The sequence below is a fragment of the Amblyomma americanum genome, chromosome 6 (genome assembly GCF_052857255.1).
Source record: "Amblyomma americanum isolate KBUSLIRL-KWMA chromosome 6, ASM5285725v1, whole genome shotgun sequence".
NCBI lineage: Eukaryota > Metazoa > Arthropoda > Arachnida > Ixodida > Ixodidae > Amblyomma > Amblyomma americanum.
In genome coordinates, this window is record NC_135502.1 from 174,378,214 (window position 1) to 174,391,360 (window position 13,147).

At 50.4% G+C, this 13,147-nt stretch overlaps 1 protein-coding gene across 6 annotated transcripts in view; it reads right to left on the bottom strand.

Annotated features, from left to right (window-relative positions):
* rhea (Talin_middle and talin-RS domain-containing protein rhea) overlaps nt 1-13,147 on the bottom strand; it is a 411,461-nt gene that overhangs the window by 177,715 nt on the left and 220,599 nt on the right. For all 6 annotated transcript variants that reach the window (XR_013306466.1, XR_013306465.1, XR_013306467.1 and 3 more), the window contains 2 exons: nt 5,015-5,347; nt 758-982 (listed from right to left, as the gene is read on the bottom strand). Coding sequence is in view for 3 of the 6 variants with exons in the window: in XM_077628096.1 (XP_077484222.1) it covers nt 758-982; nt 5,015-5,347 (558 nt within the window). In the remaining 3 variants the exon portion in view is untranslated. The remainder of the gene's footprint in view (nt 1-757; nt 983-5,014; nt 5,348-13,147) is intronic.

Here is a 13,147-nt window from a genome sequence, read left to right on the forward strand (position 1 = left end):
GCATGTCGTCACAGTTTCACATGTGCTTCACGTAGGCTGTCAAAATACCAGCATGAGGTACTGCAGTAGCACAAGGAGCCATTCACAATGTATCGAGTGGGAACGTTGCCATAATAACAATGTAACGGTTGCATTGCGTGGGTTTCTATGGGTGCTAGAACGGGACTGGTTCACGAAAACATAGTAGCCGAGATAACTCAGTACCTGGGAACATAACAATGGAGTTCTACTGTATTAGTTGTCGATAAGCAAATAGGCTGTTCTGCTATTAGAAGTTTCGCTAGGGCACCTAACGGCATATATGGGGAAATTTCGTGAGATCAGAGCAAAATTAAAATACAAAATGTCACCAGTTCTGTGGTAGAATGGATTAACACTGCATTCTCAAAAGCGAAAGACGGCAGTTTGGATCCTCTTTACGAAAGCAACAAACCTCTTTTGTTATTACATCAAGAATTAACAGCATGCAAATTATTTGCCATTTCCCCTAGGATATCTGCAACCTTCGAGGTTATGTTTTAAGATGCTCTTCGGGCCAAAATTGCCATTAAAAAGCTGGGAGGCGAAAATGGAAGCTGTGCCACCTCTGTACTGCTCATGGAACGAAATTACATGGTAAAGACTCCACCTACACATACCAGTGTGCTCTTAGTTCCACACAGAGCAAACTTTAGTATTGCACTGAGAGTGGTGCACACCTGCCAATGCCGAGAACTGCCAGTGTGTCATCTCCCGAAAGCATCCCCTGAGTACTCACCTCCGTGTCATGAGTTTGGCCAGCCATCTCCATGCCATAGCCCAGGAGGCTTCCAAAAGCAGTGCCGAAGTGGTGCACAGATGATGCCAGCTGAGCAGGGTTGCCCCGTGAAGACTGCACCACCTGACCGGTAGCCTCATTGAGTCCTGCCGCTGCCTCGCTGAGGTTCGCCTGCAGCTCGCCGTATGACCGGTTGCTGGATGGGAACTCGCGGGCGTTGAGTGCCTGCACATAGTCCCGATAGCGGTTTATTGATAGTGAAGAGTTACTTGAAACCAAGCAAGAGAGAGAAAAAAATAACAATTCGGTTAATATACTAAGCAACAGACATGCAATAACTTCATACAAGGACACAGACAGATACTAGGAGAGTCTTTATAGTCGCATCAAAGGTGGGGGGCATGCAACACATCATAAAGACTGTCTGGTGGGGCTTTAGTCCAAAGCCTCTTTAACAGCAGAAAACAAATTCCACACCAAAACTACCGCACCAAGTAGGATCAAATTTGCTTCACTCATCAATCCTCGAATTTCAGGAACAGAAAAAAAAAAACATAAGCTAAGGCACTGCTTAACAGGAAGAAATGAGCATGAAGCTGTCCCTGATGTGGCATATCCGCTACTGTTTGGCTCTGCAAGTGTGCTGTTCATCCACTAACACACGTTCATTAAAGGTGTACTAAAAAGGAATCTGAACTCGCCTTTTTACCCCAGGAACTCTATCTACACGTTACGAACAATCTTAGAAACTTCGAATTATTGTCCTGTGCGGCCGGTTGCACTAATTAAATCGGATTAAACGTTCCAGCTCCCGCTTTTCTTTTTGTTGAACTCAGCACGGTAGGTAGGAGAAGTCAACCAACGCGTCAGCCAGTCCCGCGGTGGCTTGCGGCTCTGTCATCTGCGGAATGATACGTATAACAAAGAGTGCCCGTGTATTTTTATTTCCATGGGCCTAATTCGCGGCTATATTGTCTGTGACTGAAACTGTTTATTCACAGAAAGCTAACAAACAAAATAAAGCAAAAGCGCAGCTGCCGCTGGACTGCCTCAAAGACTCCACGCGTTGGTTGACTCCGCCTACCTACCGCGTTGAGTTCAAAAAAAGGTGGGAGCCGGGACGTTTAATCCGATTTAATTAAGGCAATCGGCCGCACAGGACAATAATTCGCAGTTTCTAAGAATGCCCGGAACGTTTAGATCGAATGTCCGCGGTAAAAAGACGAGTTCAGATTCCTCTTTAGTGCATCTTTTAAGGGGTGGAGACACCAAATTTTTGCTTGGCCTGTTCTTTGTTTCAAACATTGCGCATTGCCCAGGATGCGTGATGTGTGCTGCACAATTCATATATGTGCGGTAAATAATTTATTACTGCATTATTTATACTGAGCGATTTTGGTTTCGGTTTCTGAGTGCCAGGGAGTGCTGCGACGTCACTATCACGGAAGAGAAGCAACCCTGGTCACATGGGCCCCAAAAGTTGTGACGCACATATTGCTGCGTCGTCTGCTCTCGTACACTTCCTGTGCATAGCAGCACCTTTTGAAATCATCTGCCAACAAACTTAATTGGCCGGTACGGCGATATGTTGAGAAAAGCCAAGCAAGCGAGGAACGCCACTCAGTCCTTAAACAAAGTGGCTCGCTTCGGCCGATCTCAATCGCCATACCGCGTATGCCAACGCGGTTTCAGCGTTGCATTTCGTTTTGCCACGCCAACGCCGATGCTCGGCAGACGTCTGTGTTGGTGGTCCGTAGCTTACCGTGGTCACATTACAGCAACACGATGCCTCACTTTTCCTACCGACCAATACCCGTCTCTGTTTTCACTACGCACCGCCCGCGCAGCCGCGCTGCGAGACTGCTCAAGGTCCCGTGGCTGCTGATTGCGATATCTCCTGCTAGTTAAGCAAACAGTCCGTGTATTCGCTAAATGAATGCTTCCAGAAATTGTACACAATTCAGAATTAACCGCACGGGTCCAGGAATGCGCCCATGACGACGACTGCATCTCGGCGCTACTTTTGTTTACATATCTGCATCTGTATACAGGCAGCAATTGTGCGTTAGTTCGGCATGAATTGCAAGCTGCATTCCACTTAGATTAAACAAGCTCTTCTCTTTTGCGCTAGTTGTGCGTTTAATTGTTTGCGCAGTGCGATAACTTTGCAATAATCGCCGAAGAATGTGAGCGCCAGCCTGGGGAACGCTTCATAGCCAGGTTGTTGACAATGCGTAGGACCGGCGCTTCTCACTCGTAGTAACTGCCTTTTTGCTTTTTCCGGCATGTCCAGTACTTGAATTTTAATTGATTTACCTAGAGGTATGTTTGGCGTCCATTTGAGACAAATAAAATGACTTAAGTTGTTGCCCTCAAGCGACGCCGCTGTTTGGAGCTGCCGCCGCGGGCGCCTGCAGCATTGACTGACACACTGTGTCACACCGCCTAACACTGGCGCTTCGCGCTTAATGTATTTGCGTCCTAAGATGTACACAATCCTCGATTTCAGGTCACTGTTGTAAAAACTACGCTCGATGACCATTTGTATTTGTTAAAACTTGTGAACCTGCTCTCCACAATCACCGACATTGCACATACGAACCAGGCGGGCTCGTTAGGCCTATTCGTATTGCAGGTGAGCCGAACAGTGAACATATGAAATATAGTCACTCATTTCGCTTATTCCTATTACGGAGGTGTAAACAAGAGCCACTATAGTCATCGTCTCATCGATGGGAAGATTCCGCTCGGCCGCCGATATAAGGTGCCGCCTGGTGCGTCAGCAACGGCATATATGCCCATCAGCACACCGACCGCCGAGTCGCCGAAACAGCGCCTCGCCGATGTCGTGCATCGCCGTTCATAGTAAGTCACATTACTGTGCTGTGATGTTACTACTGTTCACTGATATCGTTCCCAGGGCTATACATCACCATCTATAGCGCTAGCGATGGGCTTCAATGGTGAGAAAGAGCATTTAGGGACTCTTTGGAACTCAATTAAAACATATCTTAAGCGCTTGTTGCATCCAATACTTCGCCGTGGGTGACCTTACATACAGAGGAAGCCCATAACAAGCTTATTATAGCCTCAAAATTTGATGTCCCAACACCTTTAAGCAGGGCTCTGTTGCTGGGCCTGATGCTTCCCCCTTATGCTTATGATACTCCCTAACATAAGCTGCATTCATCTGCAGGCGATGGTGTTCAGTTCGAGCATGAATCCGCTAGTGGTTTTGCATTGTGCCCCATGAACAACTTGATTTTAGCTTTGCCAATGCTTTTTCCACGCTCACAAGTAAGCCACATGCAAGACTCTGAGTGCGGCTGATCCACTGGCCCTGTTTCTGCCATGGCGTAGAAGTAGCATGCCCCATGTGACCTCAACTCTTAAGTCGCAAAGAAGACACTGGCCCTGTGTCTGCCATGGCGTAGGAGCTGCATGCCCCATGTGACCAACTCTTAAGCCGCAAAGAAGACACTGGCGCTGTGTCTGCCATGGCGTCGGATCTGCATGCCCCATGTGACCTCAACTCTTAAGCCGCAAAGAAGACACTGGCCGTGTCTGCCATGGCATAGGATCTGCATGCCGCACGTGACCTCAACTCTTAAGCCGCAAAGACACTGGCCGTGTCTGCCATGGCGTAGGATCTGCATGCCCCACGTGACCTCAACTCTTAAGCCGCAAAGAAGACACTGGCCGTGTCTGCCATGGCGTAGGAGCTGCATGCCCCACGTGACCTCAACTATTAGGCCGCAAAGAAGACACTGGCCCTGTGCCTGCCATGTCGTAGGAACTGCATGTCCCACGTGACTTCAACTCTTAAGCTGCAAGGAAGACACTGGCTGTGTCTGCCATGGTGTAGGATCTGCATGCCCGTGACCTCAACTCTTAAGTCACAAAGAAGACACTGGCCATGTCTGCCATGGCGTAGGAGCTGCATGCCCCACGTGACCTCAACTCTTAAGCTTTTGAAGTAGTGTTTGTTCACTTGTTGTCATCCCAGCTCTTGAAGCAGGCTGTCGTAAAAGTTGAAGTGCATTAAAACAACAAAGCAGCAATTTTGTCGGAGGTTTTTCTTGTCCCACACGACATCACAGCCACTCTTGGGCTGTTGAAATTGAAACCAAAACACCTTGAGGAAAAAAGTAATCATTTTTTAGTGGGCACAGGTGACATCGAGTAATTACGTCCGACCAATGTTTCAAGCACCATTTTAAAGAAAAGAAAAAAATGCAGCCAGAAATTTGGCCCCACCTGGGAGCTCTCGGTGATAGTGCGGATGACATCGTCCACATCCTTCTGGCCGGGCAGGCAGTTGATGCAGGCATTGAGGGCGGCCGACACCGACTTCGCCACATGCGCCAGTCGCTGCTGCTTGTCTGGCTCATCTGGCCTCAGCACCGCTTGGCGCGCCTCCTCCAGCAGTTGGCATGACCGGTCCAGCACCTGGCGTGCGGGCTCGACCAAACGCGTTGCTTGAGCCCCGCTCTCACTGCTCGTGGCCACCACTCCACGCACAGACTCCACCAGCTGCTGCAGTGCACTCGCCGTGTCTCGCGCAGCCGTGCCCGTGTAGCTCTCGTTGCCCTGGGCATTGTTGTACAGCTGCACTCGAGCATTCAAACAGTTCTGAGCCAGATGCCAGGCACAACCATGTGGTGCCTGTCCATTATGTGCACTTAGGAGTGTGAGGTGGCGCCGGCATCTGCTAAATGAGAGGCCTGGTTGCGGGCAGTGCCATGGGAGAGTGCTAGCATACTTTGCCGTTGTGAGAATAAGAATAGGAGTGCACTAGGTGCAGCACAGCATCGGGATGCCTCAATTTGCGCCATTTTGGGGCATGGGCTTCATTTAGCAACGTCAAACTCTCTCTGCAGAAAGCAACATTTTTGCATCTTTGAGATGTGATATCATTTAATAATGCTTCCAGGCATCTAGGCTTTCTCTTCATTGCAGGGATCAGCACAATAGTTGCACCCGTATATGGCATCTCATGAACGATCAATGGATGGTCACCACCATGGAAAAGGTCAGGACGGCAAGGCAGCGGAACCAAAGTAGTCTGCGTGGATTTGCGTGGTGTGTCACAGGTGAAGAGCGACAATACAGCAGGGTTCCACTTCAATGAATGCAGACTCATATTGCGAGGCCAATGTCGTAGTGCAAGGTTACCAAAATTTAGGTGCCCAATGTTTCCTAACCCGCAGTGATCAGCAATGGCACATGCCTCGGCTCCATGGCACAGCGCTTCAGCCATGTGACCACACCCCCACTCCTACCCCTGCTGTGCATACGACTATGCCTGCTAAGCATACGCACTGTGCGCCCAGTGCCACCCTGCATCAGGTGTTGGAAAGGGGCAGCCACCACAATGTGCCTCATGCTCACGTCGTCACGTTTGATTCCCGAATTTTATGTGAAGAAGAGCAGCTGCGGCACCTACAGCCTGCTCAAACTCGTTCTGCGGAGATCAAGGGAATCGCGCGCCCTCCAATTAGAGCGCAATCCGGGATCGCTATGGCAATCTGCGCATGCGCAGATTGCCCCGAGGACATCACAAGGCGCCGGCCAGCTGTTCGCACTCCTGCCCCGTCGGGACCAATCAGTCCATGTGCACTAGCAGCACATGGAAGCAGATCGCGCTATGCTAAATCTCTCTACTGGTGTGCGAGTTGCACGCAGGTACCGTGCCCACGGACACCTGACAAGTACAGATCTGGGCGCCACGCTTTCCGCCTGCTCGCGTCTGTAACTGCGAACATGCGCAGACCAGTTCCAGCTGTGGGGACCTGCCCTGCAGCCCCCTGAGTTTGCTTTCCCGCGAGGCACCGTGCAGCGGCGGTCTCACCTAGAGGCTGAGCGCATTCCCTTGTGAGTTACATTAACTGGCAAGAGAGGGCGCCAGCATCGCTGCGCGGAGACTTCCAAAGCCCGCGCGCGGGAGAGGGGGCAGGGGGGCTTCGGCTGGGATCTTTGGCCCAAGCGGACGTGTCGCTCGGGGCTCCGCTCTTCGCCGGCGGGGCGAGGAAGCGACGGGGAGACAGGCTCCCGTACTCATCCCGTCCGGCCTTCGGAGTATATATCCCTTGCCCTAGCGCGGGCGAACATTCGCTCGGAACCTTGCTGGTGAGTCTGACGACCTCGATTCATTAGCGTACCTTGTTGCTAGCTGGCGTTATTGTTTCTGTAGCAATAAACGCCTGTTTGTGTCAGCCAATGTGTCGTTCCTTTGTTCCCCCAGAGCAAGGCCCGCCGTGGTCGGCGAGCGCTCGGTAGCGTACGCGATCACGGGGTGGGGTCCGGGCGGCTTTGAACCGTGTCAGCCGCGATTGAGTGGGGAGAACATACTTATCTCCCCAACTCAAACCCCACATCTGGCACCCAACGTGGGGCCTGCTCTTGGAACATTGGACGACTGTCGGTTCGGTTCGAGGAACGCTCTTTGTCCGGACTTGACAAGTACTAGGCCTAAAGTGAATTTTGATCGCTAGGACCTGCGGCATGCTTTCTTGAGTGCGAGGTGTATTGCGCTGCAGCATGTTTGAACTTTTCGACATGCGCAGCAGTTTTTTTCCCTGGAGTTTCTTCATGAGAATCACTTGGTCCGTATCAAGGGAGCGCGAGGCCTAGCGCCCGCGGAGTCGCCGGGCCCGAAGCGAGTGAGTACGGAAGCCGCGTGGGTGGTACGAGTTTCTGTATATATTTTCTCTACCGTCTCTTTTTCGACTCTGGGAGTCGCGGCTCTGGGAGCCGGGTGGCCTGGGGCCACGGGTGCCACTAGGAGCTCGCTGGTATTGCAGCTCGGCACCGGGCGCTCCGACACCGTCCGATACGGTGGGCGCCGACCGCTCAGAAGCTGCTTTGTGCAGTGAGCGGGGTAGGACCACCCCACAAAGCTGCCGTCTCCTCGCGGCTGTGCGCACATAACCCGTTTCGGGTCTTTGTTGTGGTCACGGTCGTTGTCGGAGTGGTAGTTAGGCCTGAGGCTTTTCGGAGCTGCCTGCACCACGTTAAAAGAGACACGACCACCGGACCGTGTCGTTGAGAGGGGGCACACTTTGCTGCCCGCACCGTTTTTTTTTTTGTAACCTCGCACGAACTGAGCAGTCTCGTTCAACTCAAGAAAGGGCTTTGTTCACTCGAACTTTGCGTTTGCACAGCCGCCGACACGTTTTGCTAGCGAGTTAGGCATTGTGCCGCGAGGCCCTTGCGGATGCCGTTTCCCCTCCCGTGACCTACGTTAAAGGCACGCCGAGAGCGTTTCGGCAATTTTGCAGATCCGGTGGAGCCACCCAGGCTTGCTGTCCAGTGCACATCATCTCGCTGCCACCTGCTGCGATGGAGCGGCCTGTATCCTGTTCGCCGCATCCATCCGGGGCAGCTGTAACGAGACCAGTCAGCAGTCACCTCCGGCTGCTGCTGCCCTGGCGACTACTGCGGGATCCTGGCCTGCAGTTTTCCCACCGGCCTTCGATTCGCGGGCCTGCGGACACGGTAGTCCGTGGGCCATACGAGTCGTCCAGCGGAGACCTTCACGCCGCCTTCGGAATACCGCGGAAGTCTGCGTGGACGCTGTCGGCATGACCTCCGCTGCAAGACGTGCCTCAAGGACATGTGACCAGGAGACTCCTCCATAGCATGTACTTTCAGGCGCATGGGTCTATTTAAGGTTGGGGGGATGTGGGGACCTGCCCTGCAGCCCCCTGAGTTTGCTTTCCCGCGAGGCACCGTGCAGCAGCGGTCTCACCTCGAGGCTGAGCGCATTCCCTTGTGAATTACATTAACTGGCAAGAGAGGGCGCCAGCATCGCTGCGCGGAGACTGCCAAAGCCCGCGCAATGGGCTTCGGCTGGGATCGTCGGCCTGAGCGGACGCGTCGCTCGCGGCTCCGCTCTTCGCCGGCGGGGCGAGGAAGCGACGGGGAGACAGGCTCCCGTACTCGTCCCGTCCGGCCTTCGGAGTATATATCCCTTGCCCTAGCGCGGGCGAACATTCGCTCGGAACCTTGCTGGTGAGTCTGACGACCTCGATTCATTAGCGTACCTTGTTGCTAGCTGGCGTTATTGTTTCTGTAGCAATAAAGGCCTGTTTGGGTCAGCCAATGTGTCGTTCCTTTGTTCCCCCAGAGCAAGGCCCGCCGTGGTCGGCGAGCGCTCGGTAGCGTACGCGATCACGGGGTGGGGTCCGGGCGGCTTTGAACCGTGTCAGCCGCGATTGAGTGGGGAGAACGTACTTATCTCCCCAACTCAAACCCCACACAGCATACGTGCGGGAGCGCAGGCACGCAACACAGAGTCGGGGCTTTGGTTACGCGTGTGCCGCGTTACAATCCTGGAGTACGAAGCAAGAGTTACAGAGACGTTATTTGCTCGGGACGAATACTTATAGATTAAAAATACCAAACATTTGGTTAGAACTGAATATCGAATACTTAACTGTTTGACCGAATATTCTAAATTATCGAATACTCGCACAGGCCTACCTCTATACCTGTACCCACAATTTTTTCCTGGGAGACTGTGGTGACCATCTCAGACCTGCAGGAGCAGCAATGGCTGACCCAGCGAGCAAGCGACGTGGCACGAGCCTATGGAGCCCTGAACTGAGGGCTCCACCCTAAGGAAGAAAGAAAATACAATTTCTTCTCTCTCTTAGGGAATATGTATTTTTTTGTGCTGATTCTAAACACCATATTTACTCGCGCAATTTGCATCCATGCAAAATTTGCGCACCCGTAATTTATCCCCCGAGTTTTTAAAACTAAGCTTTTAGCCATACAGTTTATGCTTCCTGCAATGCCAGACCACCAGCGTGACGCGGATGCACGCAAGGCAGGATTGGGAATATCAGTGTGGCTGCGTCGCCGTGTGCGGCTAAGAAAGGTGCGAATGGTGAGGGGAACAATTGCGTTTCGTTTACCCAGCTTGCGCGTGATGACCGTCGCTTTCCCGGAAGAATAGCTGCGAGAACTTCCAAGAACCATCAGCGTGTGGAATCCTAAACTACCTGACCGTCTGCTGTTCGGATTGCCGCTAGTCGGCCTGGTCGCAGAAAAGGGCAGCGGTTTATTGCCTTTTGTTTCCATTTGCCTCTGACTGCTGGCTTTGCAATAGTATCATTGTGTGCTTACAGCTTTGAGCCACGCAAGTGCCGTCATGCCATCCTTTGGGGTACTACATAACGTGGCGAGGTGCGGTAGGGGGTATGCGTCACTTTTTTCTGGGCAGTCAGGGGTGTGAGTTGGGTGGTCAACGTACAGATGCTAACGTATGGTACATACTATTGCACATTAAGACTTTGTAGAGTGTTTTTAGGATGCGTTTGCAAAATCTCCACATAATTTGCACACCCTCTTTTTGCAGGACTAATTTAAAGAACGCAATGAGGGTAAAATTATCGTCCTGCCTGTCACAGGAATTGAGTTATAAGGTACTAAAGCTGCCACTTCAGAAACAGGAATACAAACTTGCCTTCCCGTTTCTGAAATTGCAACCTTAATAGCTGCTCTAAATATCCATATTTCCGATGAACTACCACTGACCGTAATAGCCTCAGCAGTGAAACAGTTGCACAAGGCTCTCTGGCATTGTTAGAAGACCATCTGGAGTAATTTTCTCATATCGCTTTGTCTTCATGCGTGTGTATAAATAAACAAGAAAGTAGCCAGCCCATGAGGAGGGCAGAGAAATAGGAAGCCCCCCCTCCCCCCCCCCCCCCCCCCACGCGCGCACGCCCCCCCCCCCCCCACACACACACGCACACAGAGAGAGACAGACAGAGAGAGAGAGAGACAGACAGAGAGAGAGAGAGACAGACAGAGACAGAGAGGCAGAGGAAGCAAAGCGTGAGGAGATCAGTTCATGACAAGCACCCCGACCAAGTGCACATCTTCGTTCCTCACTTTGAGAAGAAGAATGAGTCACAGATGTGCAGAAGGTTCAGGCAGAGCCACCTAGAGCCACACCATATTCCCTGTCAAGTGTGACTCTCAACTCACTAGCTAGCAGTGCACACAGCAGCCTGACGAGAACGGATTCCATTGAGGATGTTTTTTTAATGCCACAGCATTTAGGTTGCAGTCTCATAAATAATTTCTGGTTTCTCTGTCACGAAATTCCCTGACTGGGCAAGAGGGTAGTGACGACATCAGCACCGCCAAATTTGAAAACCTGAAGACCCGCAAATTTTGGAACCTGACCTACCCCCAAAATTTCAAAGGACCCAAAAATTTAGGAAGTAGGCCTGCTCCAGAAAATGGATTAACTCTTTCAGGACCACCCCACAGGCCATGGATCACATAGTTTAAAGGATTTCAATGCGCTGCAGAACTGAAATTCTCGCAAGCTGAAACATGTATCCTTATCTGTGCAGATAGTATGACACCTGTATTTTCCATTTCCTTGTAAGTAACTTCTTTTTCGTCATGTGGCAAAGTAGGAGGAATTCTTTGTTGGAGCGGGGTGGTCTCATATGACAACAATATTTTAAGGATGCACTTAAGTCTGCTTATATACAGTAATGCGAAAGCATTTCTCTTAGTGCGCGTCCTTGTTCCTCATGCGCGTCTGCTTGATTATACATTGTCAGGGGGGGGTTTCAGTGGGTGCCACATGATGGAGCTACAACTGCACTGCAAGCATGGAGAAAATTTACCAGAAACATACATCTGCAATTTAGATGCTCATAATTACTCATGTGGACCTCAGTACATATCTCGAAGATACATTTCTGAGACACCTGTGCGTTCACTACACTCACCTTTATTAAACTTCAAATGCTGAACCGTCGTGGCGGAGTACAAGTGTTCCCGTCTCACACGCCGGAGGCTCAGGTTCGATTCTCACCTAAGCAGCCGTTTTCTTTTCATTACTTTTATTCAGTTCGTGTGCTCTGTCCACAACTTCTGTACACAACTTCCGTCCACAGCACCCGTCCACAACTTCCAGTGATGACACTCAAGAGCCAAGAAATGCTTTTGCATTAGAAATGGCGTCGAGCTCGCATCATGGCAGGCTATGAATTCAGCGTGACTGACGTGATTCCGCTGCTTCAAGTTCGGTTTTCCTGGATGACAGCAGTAGCGAACAATCTGAAGATGGCATCTCGAGCTCTACATTCAGTTCCGATGATGATTCAAGTGCCAATCAGCCTGGAATTTCAGCTAGTGCTCCAAGGGGAGGGTAAATCAGATTTAGCTCGCTCGTGAGTGGTTACACATGCTAACTGCGTGTGCTGCCTGTATTATCTCTATCTGTTAGGGCTTCAACCATTTATGGTGGTGACCAACTCCCGCTGACGCAGATGTGGATGGCGTTTTCATCGCTCTAGGAACCCGGCGTGCACTTGTACCGCAATGGGAGCATCGCACTGAGAACGGGGGCAAGCAAATTTCTGTCAGCCCTTGACCTTTATATGTTGTTTTTTTCAACTGAGGCGATTGAACCCATTAGTGTAAACATGAACAAATATGCCTGAAATTGGAGTACGTCTTCAATTGTGCTTGACAACAGCACAGAACACTTTTGCTGTCTAGCAGAGAGCCACAGGTAAGCCCCCTTCTGAAAGATTAGCAAGGGGGCCACTGGTGCTGAAGAGCACCAACAAAAGACATGTACAGATATGCGAGCCATATCTTCACATGTAAAAAAAAGAGGCATTGTCTCACATTTTTGCATATTCTGAATTTTCGATCATTATTTCTTATTTTTGTATACTTATATATTGAACTTTTCTTGATTTTTTTTTGCTCCAAAAGTTCACATCGAAAGAGCTTTTTTTTATGTTAAGTATAATGCGGAAGTAAAATATTATTTTTTTGTAGAAAAGAGAATCTGTCGCTACATTTTGGTAAACGTTGTACTAGGCTTGTTTAAATACACCTTTTAAGAAAAGTATTTTTCAAAGGCCCCTCAGAATCGCCAGTTTTTTCATGGTCCTGAAAGGGTTAAGGATCTGTAGGTCGGATTTGTGTATTTCCATATGATAATCTGATGGAAGGTACTTGGCCATTCTAGAAAGTGATGACTCATACTCATACTCATAAGAGGCCAATAGAACAAGTTCCAACCGAAGTTTTGGCGGAAAAATCGCAAGGACATTAGACACTCATTGTAGGCACCATAGCAGACAACCTAAATACTATCGCTTTTGCTTTTAAAAATGCGGTTAAGAAGGCCCCCAACTTTTTTCTGCACTGACAGTGCAGCGTAACTGAAAAACCACACCACAGCGTAAACCCCAAATAACACTGCTAACAAAATGCACCAGTGCAATGCATGTTGCAATGGAACTCAATGAATCAAAGCCATTGCCAAGGAGGCTACCACGTTGATTGTATTAGCACTCTGTGCAGCATGCCATCTGAGCCATGTTGTGTCAGCAGCCGCTC